Source organism: Biomphalaria glabrata, chromosome 4 (assembly GCF_947242115.1).
Source record: "Biomphalaria glabrata chromosome 4, xgBioGlab47.1, whole genome shotgun sequence".
Taxonomy (NCBI): Eukaryota; Metazoa; Mollusca; class Gastropoda; family Planorbidae; genus Biomphalaria; species Biomphalaria glabrata.
The window spans coordinates 48,696,607-48,714,792 of NC_074714.1; the positions used below are offsets into that span (position 1 = coordinate 48,696,607).

General features: G+C 36.2%; 2 protein-coding genes across 2 annotated transcripts; one reads left to right on the plus strand and one right to left on the minus strand.

Moving 5' to 3' along the window:
* Positions 1–385: 385 nt before the first annotated feature.
* Positions 386–8,565, plus strand: LOC106069027 (neuronal acetylcholine receptor subunit alpha-7-like). Its single transcript, XM_056026134.1, has 4 exons — positions 386–608; positions 1,520–2,148; positions 6,194–6,323; positions 8,266–8,565. Exons 1-4 carry the CDS (start codon positions 387–389, stop codon positions 8,554–8,556), a joined length of 1,272 nt encoding a protein of 423 aa, XP_055882109.1. The 5' UTR covers position 386; the 3' UTR covers positions 8,557–8,565.
* A 1,231-nt stretch (positions 8,566–9,796) lies between these two features.
* On the minus strand, positions 9,797–18,179 carry LOC106069026 (B-cell receptor-associated protein 31-like). Its single transcript, XM_056026135.1, has 7 exons — positions 18,089–18,179; positions 17,145–17,260; positions 14,957–15,057; positions 13,864–14,011; positions 12,896–13,040; positions 12,558–12,743; positions 9,797–12,091 (listed from the first exon to the last, which is right to left on the minus strand). Exons 2-7 carry the CDS (start codon positions 17,234–17,236, stop codon positions 12,038–12,040), a joined length of 726 nt encoding a protein of 241 aa, XP_055882110.1. The 5' UTR covers positions 17,237–17,260; positions 18,089–18,179; the 3' UTR covers positions 9,797–12,037.
* Positions 18,180–18,186: the final 7 nt, after the last annotated feature.

The following is an 18,186-nucleotide window of genomic DNA, read 5'->3' on the forward strand; positions in this document are numbered from 1 at the left end:
GTAACATCTCTTATATAAATACACCTAGTAACATCTCTTATATAAATACACCTAGTAACATCTCTTATATTAATACACCTAATGACATCTCCTATATAAATACACCTGGTAACATCTCTTATATAAATACACCTGATGACATCTCTTATATAAATACACCTGGTGACATCTCTTATATAAATACACCTGGTAACATCTGTTATATAAATACACCTAGTAACATCTCTTATATAAATACACCTAGTAACATATGTTATATAAATAGGCTACACCTAGTAACATATGTTATATAAATAGGCTACACCTAGTAACAACACTTCCAGCATCACAAGTGTAAACTTTTGTTTTTCCTTTAGTGAAACTCAAGGATGCAGTGTACCCAGACCATGCAGTGCTCATGTGCAGCTGTGGCTCTTTTAATGCTTTTCAGTCTGGTTAGGGTATCACGGTCTCAGATCGAGGCATACGGACGTTTGCGAAACGATCTGCTCAACAGGTCAGTCGCCGTGCACAAGATACCTCCATATCTGGACAATCGCAACAATACAAACTATTTCGATATATTGATAGTTCCTGTTGACATCCTTAGCATTGACGACATCGGACAGGTAACAGCTAAACAATTTATCATATTGAATAAGGTTATAGTTGATTTTGGCCAGGTAACAGCCAAACAATGTATCATATTTAATAAGGTTATAGTTGATCTTGGCCAGGTAACAGCTAAACAATTTATCATTTTTAATAAGGTTATAGTTGATCTTGGCCAGGTAACAGCCAAACAATGTATCATATTTAATAAGGTTATAGTTGATCTTGGCCAGGTAACAGCCAAACAATGTATCATATTTAATAAGGTTATAATTGATATTTACCAGGTAGCACCTAAGCAAAGTAAACCAAAATATGCTTATTATCTATTTAACAGTGTCTCACGTGACTATGCAGACTCAGTTGCGACCTGCATATTTTCCCGCATCTCAAGCTGGCGATCTATTTCATTTTTGTTTCCTTCCTCTATACCTGCCTTCAATAATGGGTTTTCTTTGAGTCTCAAATGTTTGCCTCACAGCCTTTGTGAGAGCTCTCAAACTGTCTCTTTCAGAAATCATCTGCTGCCAGATACTTTCCTCTATACCAGTAAGAGCAAAATGGCGCCTGAGCTGATCTTTATAGAGCTTACGGCAGGGGGGGGGGACTTTTCTGTTACGCCGTCCTCCTTTAACCTCGCCTTTGGTATGAGGCCTTCTCCCATGCGGAATAAGTGTCCGACCCAGCGCAGCTTCTATGTTGTCCACACCGATCTCCAGCAGAAAATAGTTATTTTAATGTGGTCTTGACAGCGTATGCCCATTATGAAGCGACGGCACCTTTGACGGAAGCGTTCGAGGAGACTTAAATGCCTTCGATAGAGCACCCAGGTCTCAGAGCCACACATTAGCATTATTTAATGTAGAAAGTTTTATTTTTTTTTAAATACAATCCTACATGTATAAAGCCATCTTTTATTTCACGGTAGTCCTTGACAGTTACGCTGTATGTACAATTTAACTGGAGTCAACCCGACCTGGCCTGGAACGCATCCAACTATGAAAATCTAAAAGTTGTCCTGATGGATACGAACTCATTATGGAAACCACTTGTATACGCCATTATAGGGATTGGAGATAGTTTGGAAATGGACCTACCTGAGACACTAGATTTAGAATCCCAGGGAAATTTGATGTCAAGAAAGCAGTACCAACTGACTTTCAGGTGCAAGATCGACTTTAAGAAATATCCTTTTGACACCCAACAATGTCTTCTTGGGTTCCATGTCATGGTGAACTCAGGCTTTGGCCTGGACATACGCATGCAGTTGTTTTTGGAACGCTTTACTAAATTGTTCAAAGTCGGCGGTGAGTGGGGGCTTGACACCATTAAAACAATCACCGTCCCTGCGCAGGGTGTCATCGTCCGCGATTATCCGGCCCTTTCGTTCACCTTGAGAAGGAACCACCTGTACTACGTCATCACCATCATCTTCCCGCTTGTGCTGACGTCACTGATGATCCCGTTAGTGTTCCTGATCCCGGCCTCAACAGGGGAGAAAATCTCGTACCTGGTGGCTATCTTCACGTCAACGGCCATCTTTTTGAACTTCATATGGTATGTACACGTTCGTGTTTCTCTTTAACAGAGTTTTGAATATTATATAAGCCCTCTATCAGTTTCTATTATTGTAGTAAGTGAAGCTTATGAAGAATCGTAATTTCATATTTCATTCTAATCAGTGACGTAGCTAGGAATTTGAGGGCACGGGAGGCTTGATCTCTTTAGGGCCCCTGTAATTCGACATTCAACATCATGACACAAATAATGGCATACTATTTAATGTAAAAACATATTTCGGACACTAATTGCCCCCCCCTCAAATGGAGGCATTGGGGGGGGGGGGTCAAATTGGGTTCTCCCTCTACCCGGCCTTGCTACGCCGATGATTCTAATGGCAATATTTGCCCTCTGTGTTCTATACCAGTGTTTTCGGGGAACATAGTTTGGCAAACATTGCTCTATACTTTCAATTGAGCTACTTATAAAAAGAAATATGACAGCACCAAACTCATTTCAGTTTTATTAATGGACTTTACATTTACCGAATATATTGCAAGGTCTAAAAGGGGAACTTTACTTTTTACTGTTCTTTAAGTAGGCGTCCAAAATGCCAACATTTTTTTAGCGTTTTTATCCTATAATGAGACTGTGGTTGAAATCAGTCATTTTATGTTCGGCCCATGCCTTGTCTTCCAGCAATAGTTGAAATAACCGGAAAGAAAAAGAAAATGACTAAGACTATATAAATATATACAGTGATCTTTTGTGACGGAAAACTTGTCTTCGAGTCCGAAGATTAATGAGGAATGCAGTATAACACAAAAAAGACAACATATACCATATTCTCACTGTCAACAAAACAACAAACAATAAAATTAACATTAGATAAGGAAGCTTTAGAAAAAAAATGACAGCCCTACTTATCTTGGAGTCACCTATGACCCGAGACTAACCTGGAAAAACCAAATAGATAAAACACAGAGTAAAGGCATCCAGAGACTATCCCTCTTGAAAAAAATAGCTGGCACAGATTGGGGAGCAAATCACAACATCCTGAAAAAGACCTATACCAGTTATGTAAGACCTGTACTAGAATATGGTGCCACAGCATGGGGCTCAGCAGCCCAAACCAACCTTAGAAAAATAGACAAGGTTCAAAATATTGGTCTAAGGATAATGACAGGAGCAATCAAAACAACACCCATAAGAGCTATGGAGGAAACCGCTGCCCTGATCTCTCTGGATGAAAGAAGAGAAATAAAAATCCTTTCCCAATTCACAAAATTGGAAACCTTGGAGAGGCACCCACTCAGAACAAAAATCCACAAAACTGGCTCAAAAAACCGTCTCAAAAGGACCAATTTCATACAGGAATCTCTAAACCTAAAAAAGAAACACCAACTTGAAAAATTACTCTGGAATCCTCGATACACTATAATGAATCTCCACCCTGGGACGAAAGCCCTCTTCCTACTATAAGGGACCATATTGAAAACATAAAAAGAAAATCTGATTACAGACCAACAGAGCTCAAGGAAATAGTGAACTGTTTTCTACATACCAATTACCCTAGCAATCAGTGGATCAGAGTTTACACGGATGGCTCATCCCATAAAGCCACCACAAATGGAGGAGCTGGAATACTTATCGAATGGCCAGATGGAGGAAAACTAGAAAAATCCTTTGCAACTGGAGAGCTCTCTGACAGTCACAGAGCAGAAAGGGAAGCACTAGCACTAGCTGCTACCATGCTAGCAAATCATCCAAGTTCCCCTCACAGTCAGATTGTCTTTCTAACAGACGCAAAAACAACCCTCCAAAGCCTGCAAAACTCTGATTCCCCTTATATTAAAAACCTCAGAACAGCACTCACAAAGCTCAACCACAACAGCAAAAAAACTGTCATTCAATGGATACCAGCTCACATACAACTCGCCAAGAGTGGGAGAACAAACTCACAAGTAAACTCTGCTCTCTATCCAGAAGAAATGAAGAAATTAATTGTAGATAAAATAAATGAGAAATGGACGAGCTCCCATCCAAATCACAAGAAAGATGATGCTTACTATAAGCTATCCCGACAAGACCAACGTCTAATCTTTCGACTCAGGACCGGACACAACAGAATGCGACAACACATGTTCCGGAAGCTCAAAATTGGAACCAGTGAAATCTGCCCATGTGGAGTATCACCAGAAAATGCCGACCACGTCCTCCAAAACTGCTCTCTCTACCAAGAGGCCCGTATAAGACATTGGCCCCAAATCACCCCAATAGAAAGAAAACTATATGGAGAGCTCCCTGATTTGGAAACCACTGCGCAGTTCATCTCATGTATTGGTCTAGTCATATGAACACTCCAACATAACAATGAGAACGATGAAGAAGAAGAAGTCATTTTATGTTCGGCCCATGCCTTGTCTTCCAGCAATAGTTGAAATAACCGGAAAGAAAAAGAAAATGACTAAGACTATATAAATATATACAGTGATCTTTTGTGACGGAAAACTTGTCTTCGAGTCCGAAGATTAATGAGGAATGCAGTATTTTCTGTGGCTACGCAGTCCCAGATGTGACCTACATATTTGGCCACATCCACTGCAAGCATAATCATTATCCGCCTGTGGTGTCGATTAAGATTTTCTTTTCGCCGTCTGCGTCTGTCAACTTATAGAGCGATTGTTTTTCTCTTAATGAACGGATGTTAGATTAAAAAGCAATGGAACATTATTTACCACTTCCCCTCGAGAAAGAATATTGGTTAAGCGAACCCGGGTACGCTATTCTGCCTCAACGTGGCAATCGGGTGGAAACGATATCTTGAGGAAGTAATTAGGCTAAATGAATAGCAAATCAAAACTCCTGTGGGAGTGTCCAAGGGACTGCGAGCGCTTTCCCATTGCACGGTGCGGAATTGAAAGAGAGCTTCCACGTCCATGTCGATAATCCATGCGCCGTTCCTCAAGGGACCGTTACAATAATGGCGAGTCCTGCACGGTTAGCTTTGTACAACATAGGAAAATGGCGGGGGGTCCCGTGTACTCGGCCTTCGGCCATGCATTCTAGTCCATGAGCCCGGAGTGCCAGATACAACGGAAATAGCAAGGCTTTACATAGTCATTGACTTGGACCTCTTCCAGACAGAACGGTTCAAGCCTAGAGCTCGAAGAGCCTTGTTCAGCTCTTTTGACTATCAAATGGTTAAGCGAATGTAATGATCTACTACACTCCAATGATAGATCTTTGGATCTAGACTAAATAGACAATGTGAAAAATTTCCCTGAACATTAATTAATCAAACTCAATGAATGCGGAAATGCCCGAAGACTTATAGTCCGTTCAAGATAAATAGTTTCTAGTTCTTTTGCTAAATTTATATTTCTTTTTTTTTTTTTTTAACTTTAAAAAAAATGTTACGGTCAAACTATAGTTTTTTTCAGTGTGGCCAACACGCTTGTAATTCTTTTCTCAACGATATATGCCTACATCAACTGTTAAATTTCTAGGAAAATCGTTAGAGCCGTTTTCGAGATTCGAATCCAGGTTTTACCCTCCACACAGGTTTTCACGAAGCTCTGACTGGAATAGAGGTATTGTAAAAAAAAACTCCTATAGACTATGGAAATCAGGGACAGGTAGATCTATTTGTGAGGTGTGAGCACTCACTGAAAGTAGCCTATAGGAGAACTTTTGTAACAAACTACGCGCGACGTGGATAGTCAGCTCTCAATGATCTTGGTATCATAGTGCTAATATTATATGTTACAGCTGGGGCTGCGCAGCCACGGGAAATACCGCAGTCCTCATTGATCTTTGGACTCGAAGACAAGCTTTACATATACATATCCTGTTTAATCTTTAACTCTCCATATGATCTCAATACAAAACGTAACAAAAAAGGGATTTAAATAAACATGTATTCTTTTCTTGTGTCAGCTAAACTGTAGGCCTACAATTCGCTGAGAACACACTAAATTGCTATACACACGTAGTACAACTAAAGTGTTAAATATACAATGGCACGTCTCAAAGTAAATGAGGAAAGATATTCAGAAGCAAGTTTATATATTTAATTTGCATCCCAATTTGTTTGTTACAGTGACGTTATGCCAAGAGGGCTCTACGAGGTCCCATACTTGGCTGTGCTTTTGATCGAAGTCCTGGCCGAAGGTTGGTTTGCCATGTTGGCCTCACTAGTAGTTGTAAATCGATTTCACAGCGAAGAAAAGGTCAGTGTAATAAATTCTAAATTAAACGCCTATATAAACTATATAATGATAGGGGTTGACTCCCGAGTTAAAAAATCAAGGCGGAAAGCAGTATTTCACGTGGCGCTGTGAAGACCTAGTAGTGAACTACATATTTTGCCATATTTAACGCAGACTAAACCATTGTCTGACAGTGACAAACTACTCTCTTCATGGATCATCAGTGATAGATGTCTTTTTGGTCTCAAATGTGTTGTTTGTTTATTTTTTTGCTGCTACCTCACAAACTGTCCTTATTCCCCGGATATCTCTGACTCCATCAGATTCAAATTTGTCTTTTACCTTTACGCGCAGACAATTCCCTGTTAGATTAGCCTTTGCCATGACAATTAATAAAGCCCAAGGTCATACGTTCAAAAAGACACGCCTGTATCTTCCAAAACCTGTTTTCAGTCAAGGTTGTTGCTCTCTCCAGAGTTCCTTCTTTTCATTCACTCACATTCGTTTGCCCAAACCCACCCCATTAGGACAACTGTGTCTTTCAGAAAGTGTTCTTTAAAAGAGCTATCCAGCTGTCACTTTCGGAAGCTGTTTGCTGCCAGGTGTTCTCTCTGCAAGTGAAGGCAAGCTGGCACCTGGGCTATCTATTTAGGCCTTTCCGGTGATGGGGGCAGGATACCTGTTACGCCGTCTCCCTTTAAGCTCACCAAAGAAACATTTGGCTTCTCAAATGTGTTCACCAAAAGAGCAATCTCTTCATCATGGGCCGATGGCAAGACCTATAGAGTATAGTGGCATCATTTTTAGGGCACTATTGAGTCCAACAAACTCTAATGGGTACCTGACTTCAGTTGGGGAAAGTAAAGGCTGTTGGTCGCTGTGCTGGCCACATGACATGCTGCTCGTTAACACCGTTGTTCTAAGAAACAGATGACCTTAACATCATCTGCCCTATAGACTGCATGGTCTGAAAAAGGAACTTTACTATTTACTTGATTAGCATAACCATAAATCAATAAATGTATAGGCTATATATATATAGTTCGTCGTTTGTGGTTCGATGATGACAACTTTTATCATATAAAAGGCTGAGGGCTTTGTGCCTCCTCATGTGGCTGGTGAGACCTGTGTGAGTCCGGAATGTTCGGCTGCACACTGGCCAGGTTATTCCTGGAGCTAGTGGTCATTGGCCTTGCTTTTTTCTTTCTCTGACGCTTTCTTCTGCTAGCACTGTTCTCTTGACTTTCTGCAATTTGTGCGCCAGTTTTCACCGTGCGACTCCATGATGCTCAATCATTTGTTTCCGTCTCCAGGTGGCTGGGTCAATGCTGAAGGCTTTCAGAGAAGCTTTGAGGGTGTTCTTGAAGAGCAGACCTGCCTACCGTTACGCAAAATGTCCCAAAAAATGACCGCCAGCACGCAAATACGAATTTAACCCGTCGCGTTACGCATTTCGTAACCTTTTTTTTTTTTTTGTTCTCCCTCTCTTGACTAGCTAACGAGTGGTCACGGAGGCCAATCTAAGCTGCCCTACAGGGAAAAAACACAACAGAAAAGGTGGGGGGTGAACACATTACGCCAAGAGCTATACGTTGATTGGTTCTAGGTAGCAATGAGATTTAGTCTAGGTCTAGAAATGAAGAACGCGAGAGTGGTAGTGCGACGGGTTGGTACCGTTCAGTTAGCGTTTCAATCCCCTTATTTACTGCCATAGAGCTAAATTTTCATGTTTCCAGATAGTGTGAATAGCTAAATACCTCCCCTCCCCCCCCCTCTCTCTTTTTTCACTTAACTTAAAAATTAATAAGTAATTCATGAGAATATCAAACACTATTTCCTGTTGCCACTCGCCTTTTGTGTCAAGATGCAAAGCATTACATCTTCAAGTTTTGTCATTTGCAAGGGAACAAAAATTTTTTTTCTGACAGAGCATTCACATTTTTTTTGTTCAACACTTCTTTAGGGTTATAAGAGTGTGAAGAGAAATCCTTCCAAGTCAACCAGCTCTGTTAGAAAAGTCCAAGTCTGCCCAGCACCTGACATGGCAAGCACAGCAGCAAGAGACAAAGAGAATCTAGCAGACACAGACAAGAACATGTTTGAAGCTCCTACTGTCTTGACAGCAAGTTCCAGAACTAACTGGTCAACATTCAATGTCAGTTCAACCCAACTGGACCATGTATTTTTTATCCTTTTCTCTGCGGTTCAAATATTTTTTCTTCTTATAATTTTCTGTGTGCTGGACTGGCTTTAAGTTAACTTGTTTAAACAAAAAAAAAAAAATTTTAATACTTCTTTTTTTAAAAAAACAAAGCTTATAATCAGTTTGGATCAGTCATGTAATTAAATTTGTAATAAATCTAGACTAACAATAATAAATCTGTGCAATTAGAAATATTTTTACCAATTGTTTTTGTACTTTTAGCTTTCTCACTACGCTATGATCCTATCCCTTGTCTGGACCAGTTGGGAAAAGGAAAGGGGGTACCTGGATGAATGTTGCCACAAGCGCTTTTTAAATGCGTTAAAAAAAAAAAGCTGTACCACTTGAATTCATATATGTAACCCTGCAGTTTTTGTATTTTCTATAGTCGTTTTACCCCTGCAGCAGTAAATCTTTGTTTTCAAGCACTTTAATTCAAAGTCAAGGGGACTAATTCAATTTATACCACCACATCTGTCAAGTACAATTTCTTTCCCTTGTTCAATAACAACCGAAATATTTAATTACTTTTACTATAAGTTAATTTAACTAATGGGTTACTTTTTTTAAACAGATTCTTGTTTTGTCAGATACAAGAAATAATTGTGCACAATTTCAACTTGATCCTAGATTGGGTGTGGGAGAGATAATGTGTACAAACCTTTTATTTTATTTGTAAAAAAAAATCTAGTGAAATATCCAAAGACTTGTTGACTGCTCCTACCCACATAATGACAATACAACATCCAAGACCTACCTAATAAGCAATATATTCAAGCTTGAGCCAATAATAACTTAATTACATCACAATAAAGCAATAACAAGTTTTCAGATCAACATCTTGCCATCTTAAATTAATTAATTTACATCCATAAATAAAACAAAGTTAATATAATAATCTTCATTTTTAGTTGTTTTTTTTTAGGAAAACTTGAAAAACTTTTCTGTTTAATGTTATTACAAAAAAAAAATATTTTTTTTTTAATAATTTCTGCTTATAACTCTAATTCCTTAAAAAGAAAAAAAGCAATGTTTGAATAACTTATGTGTAAAATGTGTTAAACTGTTTCCCTGACAATGTCATTGATTTTAATATCAAATGTTCTTTAATTCTATTCCATTGTTAAACAAATGCACATATTATGTATTACTGAAGTGTGTGACCTAATGATAGCTTCAATTCATGTACTATGAATGCATTTTAGTGCAACTGTAAAAAAAACTTATTTTGTGAAGTCAAACATCAATGCACTTTGCTTAGGATTAATCAAGACACAATTAAACAGAAAACTTTGTTTCATCTTTTGTTGAAAACTTTATTATTATTCACACAATTGCAGCAGAAATGCAGTTAAATGGAACAAGTTTGTACAACACAGCACTTGGGTGTGTCTATGGTATGTCAACATTATTAGCATGGATATAGGACTTAGCAAGACAAAGAAGTCTCCAAGTTATCAGACACCAAACAGATTTAACAACACTTGACATTCTTCACCCCCCTATTTATACAATTCTGCAGTGAAGCTTTTCCCTTTTGATATGGAGCAAAGTAGGAAGAGACCAAGTAAGAGAAAAAATCCCAATTTTATGTACATGTATCAGACCTGCCTACCAAAAAAAGTCCAAATGCGTAACGCTGATGGTCAAAATGCGTATTTTGGCACCACAATGCGTAACACTTACGCGAACCACTATTTTGTCATATATATATATATATATATATATATATATATATATATATATATATATTATATATAATATTAGATCTAGATGTCATGATTAGATCTACAATCTAAATCAATACGACAATAGAGATGATATATAGACTAGATTTGGATCTATGTCTATATAATGAATATAATCTACTCTAGATCTGGGCTCAAGAGTGTTACCGATGCCGTGAATCCGCTACAAACGTAGGTCTACTCCAAACTTTCGTAAGCCTACCTTCATCCTTGATCTATTCTATACTATGACTAAGAATTTAATCTGGACTAGATCTAGACTAGATGGTAGTAGATGTTATCGACCTAGATCTAGTCAATCTAAATCATACTAATACTGCAACTAAATTGGATCTACATTGTAGAGTAATGTAGAGACTCATGACATAGCGTAATCATCAATCGTAATGTCGTAATGTCTAGCTAGATCTATTCCTGTATAACAAGTTATCTAGATTCTAGATCTAGAATCCAGATCTAGATCTAGACTAGATATCTACAATGTCACCCAATGTGTTTTGATAGCACTTCGATATTTTTTTCTATACAAATGAATACGGGAATCAGGGATTCTACTAATGAACTTACAAAAAAAAAAAAAGTCACGTTGGTGTATCAGCTAACTTACGGTACCAACCCGCCACTCCCTCACTCTCGCGTTCTTCATTTCTAGACTAAATCTAATTGCTTTTAAGAACCAATCAACGTATAGATCTGGACACAATGTGTTCCCCCACCTTTTCTTCCCCCCCCCCCGACCAACAAAACAAAACGGCTTAGCGTGACCTCCGTGACCGCTCGTAAGCTAGTCAAGAGAGGGAGGAAAAAAAGATACGAAAAGCGTAACGCGACGGGTTCAATGCGTATTTGCGTACTGACGGTCATTTTTGGGAGATTTTGCGTAACGAATACGCATTTTGCGTAACGGTAGGCAGGTCTGATGTATGTAAAGAAATGCCATACATCATTTACAACAAGAGAATCATAGAAAAACCTATAAACTAGAGGGCTAGAGTAACTTCATTCTACTACTACTACATCCTCAATGCAATCTGGTCTTATCCCATATCTAGAAAAATAAATACAAAAAAAAAGGGAGGGACAGGAAGTACCTTTCTTTCCTTGTGAAAAACAAATTAACTGCGGACTGAACCTGAAAATCCTAATATTCAAGCTTCCGACATGATATGGGCCTAAGAACCAGTAGTTAACTAGCTAAATGGTTTATGCCATTCAGTTACATGCCTCATCATAATTAAAGCAATCTAAATTTCCATACGGACAATAAAGATTATTATTATTATTATTATTATTAGATTTGATTGTACATAACAAACAGTACAATGAAGACCATGTCTCAATCATTCAACAAGCTTCACAAATATTCGCGGACACATTGACAAAATTATTTTATAAAAAGGTGCTATAATTAAAAACTATTAAATGTACAATGCTAACTTCAGGTAAAATTTTATGAACCAAAAAAAAAATTAAATTAAGAAACATAAATTGTTAGAAATGATCTAATAAATATGATCGTAGTGCACAACTCCAGACACTTCTCCTTCTCACCCTATGATTTAAGAAGGATCAGACAGTTTTGAAAAGTGTGTGTACAAAAATATTAAATGCTTGAGAGTACAGCTCATGACATTTCAATATTGGCCTCATGAACCACGAACAAAAAGTAACTAAATCAAACCTTAATTTTGTGCTGGTAAAAATATTTTTACATGAGTCCAGAATACACAGCACAAGAATTGAAGTCATCACAGATTTACATTTTTATAGCAGACATGAATAAATTACTTCCCTTTCTTTGCCTCCGTTTCTGTACCTTCCAAAATGGCAAGTTTTTTCTGAAAGAAATCAAGAAGCTATTTATTAAAAAAATATGGAACAAGGGTAATTACTGATCAACTGAACTTTTATGTTTCATCACTGGATCAACATCAGTTTCCCCCCTTATAAATGATTACTTTAAACAACTAGTAACTTAAGTGCTTTGTTTGTTTATTTATTTATTTGATTTGGCTTATACTCCAACCCTGTCTGAATCAAAGGAACATATATTAGAAATGTTTACAACTAGGAAACTTATTATGGAAGGTATTAGGGGGCAATTCAGTGGTAAAATTAAATCACCCATATAGGAGCAAATGTTACAATGTACCAGGGCATTATTACTTATTACATCTTGCCATGGACAATATGGTCATGTTTATTATTTGTCATTGATTCTATCCAGTTAAAACAATCCTAAAGCTTATCAACCTCAAATTTGGCATGTTCATCTAAAAAAAAATAATAATAAAACAACCTAACCTCAAGTTTGGCATGTTCATCTAACAGTCTGTCATATTCTTGATTTGTACTCTCTGCCTGCTTCTTCATGGAGGAGAGATCCAGTCTTGTTTTATAGAGTTCCTCCTGAGTCCTCTCCAGGTCCGCTTTCACCTCGTTTAGTTCTTTCTCCACATGACTGAAATCTTTCTCTTCGGTGGCACTATTCTAAATAGCACAAAGCACAAACTTTTTAATGGACAGAAGATAACACTGCATTGCAAAACTTAACTGACCCTTAAGACAATTTAAAAACAAAAAAACTCTCACATCAGTCACATAAAACATTCATAGTACTGTGGAGACTAGCCAATACTCACCAATTTATTTTCGTCTGTAATCACCTTTTCTTCCATAAACATCTTGGCAGCTTGTGTAGCACTCTGTGCCTGCTTCAAACTAGCCTCACTCTCTGCCATCAGGTTGGCTTCCGTGGCTATGAGTGTTACAAGTCTTCTCAGAACTCTGTAAAATATAGTAACATTAAACTTTTTTTTTATTTTTCCATGTAAAAAATTGGCATCCAGAATGCATATTAACATTATTATTCAAGATTTCTTTACCGGTATAATATTCATTTGCAAAATACCAAGTGTAAGAATGACTTCACTGCCAACCTCATTTGCACTGCATAGTGGGCCCCTCGTTAGAAAATATTTGACCAAGGACTGGGCTGCATTATCCCAGACAGATGGAAATTCATCATGAGGATCTGCCCTTTCTAATGAGTGAAACACTATATAGGGATCAGGATCCAAGAAATGCTGGATGTATCATTGGCTTACCCCCTCAGTAAGCTCCTTTACTTTAAGTTTAAAAAAAAAACAACTTCCTCTTGAAATGACAGGATTATTTTAAAAGCCTATGGATCCCACACACACACAAACAAGCTTACACATAAAACATGTATAGAAGACACAAGACACTATATAGCAAAATATACATACTTTAAAAAATCTTGTTTTAAAAATGATGTAAAAAAAACAAACAAAAAAAAACTTAAAATAGTTAATTAACAAAAAGGGTTTGCATTCAGAAAACAAAAAAGTAACAGTTCAATTAAAAATGTCTACCATGAAGCATTTCTTCAAACTCAAAACATGCAACTGTGTGTCATCTACACCCTATATCTAGAATGGCTACAATAAAATACTAGAAAAAAAGCTACTAAAAAAAAAAGTTTATGTATTTTTATAAACACTTAAAAAAGCTGTAACTTTTTATTAAATTGTGTGCAACAGGGGAAAAAACAACAAAGAGACAAAAAGAAAAAAAAAAAAAAACTTACACCCAAAGAAACAATGCAAATCCTGCTATGTACATGTTCCTCTGAGCACGAAACAATTTCATGTGTAAGACATTCTCAGCCTCCGGAAACTTTCTCATCTGCTCAGCTTCCATAGGTGAAGAATATTTCCAAGCCTCACGGATAGATTCTGTCAGAAAATGTACATTGTGCAAAAACAAAAGAAAACCATGCAACAATCTACAGCTTGGGTGCACAACAAAATGTTACTCACAACCATAGAAAGAGAGCAAGGCCAGAAATGTAATAATTTCTCTGAGCCCGGAAAAGTCTCATACGATGCTCAGTGTCCACCGATGTGGGAACCTGGGACGATTCATTCATGACATCCACGTACTTGGTCATTTCACGGAGAGATTCTGACAAAGGGGCGGACATCATACTTACATTGGTTAATTATTAGGGACATTTAAGCCTAAGTCTTTCTTTTATTGCTATAACTGATCTTGACGAAATGCAACAAAAATATAGTTTACTAACAATAATAATAATAAAAAAAGATAGATTTTCTAATTATTGTCACTCAGATTTAAGCCTAAGTCTTTCTTTTATTGCTATAATTGATCTTGACGAAATGCAACAAAAATATAGTTTACTAACAATAATAATAAAAAAAAAGATAGATTTTAGATTTTCTAATTATTGTCACTCAGATATGTAACTGATGTTTTTTTTTCCTATTATTATTGTTGCTTTTGTATTGGTCAGTGCACACTGGTCACATCTATTTTGAAAGGGGGTGGGGGATATCTAGAAGGTGTTCAACTCAAGTCAAGCCAAATCTTGAATTAAAAAAATACATATCTATATACATAGTTTACATCAGTTTATTCTATGAAACAGAGACCCATCAGTTCACCATGTTATGTATATCCCTTAAACTCAACTTGTAGTGCAATAAAAATATCTACATACAAAGACATAAAAATTCAAAGTCAACTTTAGACCCTTTCTACTAGAGAGATAACTTTGAAGTTTTCAAATCATGTTGGTGAAAATTGATAATAATAAAAATAAAATAAATAAATGTACCAGATTGTCAAAATTATTTTGTATCACAAAAATTTTCACTCACCCAGAAACAACATGACTAAAACAGCAATGAAGATTTTGAAATAGATGAATGAGTATGCAGACAGTGCACTGGCAATACGACTACGGAACACTTTCTGCCACCTGGAACAAAAGAGTGAAGCACAATTCAAGTTCAACTAACTTTAAAACTTCCAAACCAAAAGTGTAATAAAATATTTTACTTGGACATAAGGTCTCAGCAAGCCATTCTAGTCACCTGAAGTAGCAAATGCCAGAGACATTGAAACAAAACACACAAATACAACACTATATCTGCAAGTGCTTACTGAGCAAAACAGACAAGTACTTTTATTGTCTAAGCTAGTGGACACTGCAAGTTTAATGTATTACATATGGAAACTGGGTGTTGACTTCATACACACAGCTTGAACACAGTAACAAGGTGTAAAATATAACACAAGGACAACTGGCATTTGCACTCCTCAGACCTTTTACCATTCATCATTGACCTGTGATAGATACTAATGTATGATAAATCAATACAAGGTAAACATTCTACAAAACAAGAAGTAGACACAATGTAAGCATTTCTCAAACTTTTACCAGTGATATTCCCTCTAAACAAAAACAAATTTTGTTCATGCTGTAAGCTCCCACCCGTTGGGGGGTCGAGGAGAGTTTTAAAGATGTGATGAAACAAAGAAATGGGATTCATCAACCTGGAATCTAAAATGTCAATAAAAGGTTGTATAAAAAGGCATAAAGGTGTAACACAGACAAATAGACATAATAGGAGAACTGGGACGAATTCAACAGTTCAGACATCTAGGCTAGAAGCAAGTTAAAGTATGGAAATGTCATCAATAAGCTCTGAGTCAAAATGTTGCATACATTATTAAAAGTCCTACTAATAAGATGAAACAACATTCCTTACATAATATATATAAATATTTGAAATGCTATCATTTTAAATGATTAATATTCAAACCAGGATCTATAACTGTCAATAACTACAATAAAAAAAAAATTGTTTTGACCCTTGAATGTAATAAACATTACTAAAACAGCTATCTATGAAGATTTTTGACAGAAATGTGTATCATATTTAAAACAAGGCACTATTAATACCACTACGGAACACTTTCTGCCACCTGGAACAAAAGAGTGAAGCACAATTCAAGTTCAACTAACTTTAAAACTTCCAAACCAAAAGTGTAATAAAATATATTTCACTTGGACATAAGGTCTCAGCAAGCCATTCTAGTCACCTGAAGTAGCAAATGCCAGAGACATTGAAACAAAACACACAAATACAACACTATATCTGCAAGTGCTTACTGAGCAAAACAGACAAGTACTTTTATTGTCTAAGCTAGTGGACACTGCAAGTTTAATGTATTACATATGGAAACTGGGTGTTGACTTCATACACTCAGCTTGAACATGGTAATGAAATGTAAAATAAACAAAAAAAAAAAACAACACAAGGACAACTGGCATTTGCACTCCTCAGACCTTTTACCATTCATCATTGACCTTTGATACAGACTAGGTATGTATGATAAATCAATCGTAGGTAAAAATTCTTCAAAACAATTAGTAGACTCAAGGTAAGTCACTGTTTCTCAAACTTTTACCGGTGGCACTTGCCCAAACCAAAACTAATTCCATTCAGCCCATACACCAAACCAGCTTTGTTTGTGCTGTAAGCTCCCACAGTGGGGTACAGGAGGGTTTTTAGTTCAAGCGTGCAATGAAAAAAGAAATAAAATTTATCTTACTGGTTTTAGTTCAAGCGTGCAATGAAAAAAGAAATAAAATTTATCTTACTGGCATCTATAATGCACTTTTTCACACAGTAAATAAAGGTTTAAGTATTAAAAAAGGGTGATATGAACCAGTACATTCAATAGGAGACGTGGAAGAAATTCAAACATTGAACATAGGCTTTAGAAGCAAATCAAGCTATTGACATGTCATTTTCAAAAAGCTTTGAGTCAATATTTTTGCACATACCTCTCTCAAAAATGTTGTATAGATTTTTAAAGGTCCTACTTAGAAGAAGAAACAACATCTTACTTAATATATGAAATAAATATTTGAAACACTGACATCTTTTCTGTTCATAGTAAATAAAACCTCACACTCCCCAGCTTGAGTAACGCTGATGTGGGTGATAATACAAACATTTTAACGAACCTAAAAGAAAACAATAAAAAAATACTCACGTTTTTGGAGAAATGATTGGAATCAGTAAGACTGCAATTGCTATGATCTCAGCATAAAGAACAGTAGCTACAAACGTCCATTGGAGTGTCATTGTGAAATAGGAACTTTGTCAAAACTGTCAAAAGGAAAGAAAAAAATTAGTGTACAAGCCTAAATAAAAAAAAAAATTATTAAAACTTGCAAAACTGACATCAGCACAACAGAAATATTCTCTCATAGAATACTAGATCTAGAAAGTAGAATCTAGATTATAAAAACTATTAGTAATTAGACAAATATTTATTTTTTATTAGATTAACAATGAAACATTTAGGTCTACATATTTTAAAATATTTACATTATTATGACGATTAGGTTCTTTGTATCAATTATTTAGATTATTTTAGATTTAGAATCACTAAGAATCTAGATCTAGACTTTCTAGTCACTATAACTTAGTTGTAGACCTATAACAGTATTATAACTATTTATCAATTTATCAGTATAAGTATAACTAGATCTAGATCTATAGTCAAGACAATAGTGTCTATAGTCTAGTTATAATAGTAGACCTAAAAAATTAAAAATAGAAATAGATTTCATTATTAGACTAATATAGAAAGTTACAAATAAAACGAAGAATTGGAATAATAATAATAGAGACAGTTACAGTAGTACTGTCAGAAGTGAGTAAGAGTAGAGACTAGACTAGACAGTGACTGACAGTCTAGTCTAGAGTAGAGTAGAAGGCAGAATCAGAATCTCAGTGAATCTGAGAATGTCACAATCACAATGAATTTGTACGCTGGGAATTACTTTAAATGGTTAGAGTTTAGTTCTAATTATATAGACTAGATTATCTAGATCGAGAAGAATAAGCGCAAAAATGAAAAGACACGTCAGTTTATCATAATTGCATCATGCAAAAACAACTTTTAGCTATTTAAAGTATTTTAGTATTTACTCAAATGTTGATTGTGACGATGACGCACACCTCGAACCAGTAAACCACTGATTAGGAAGTAAACTTCCGGAACTGATCAATCTCGTCTTTTTTTTTTC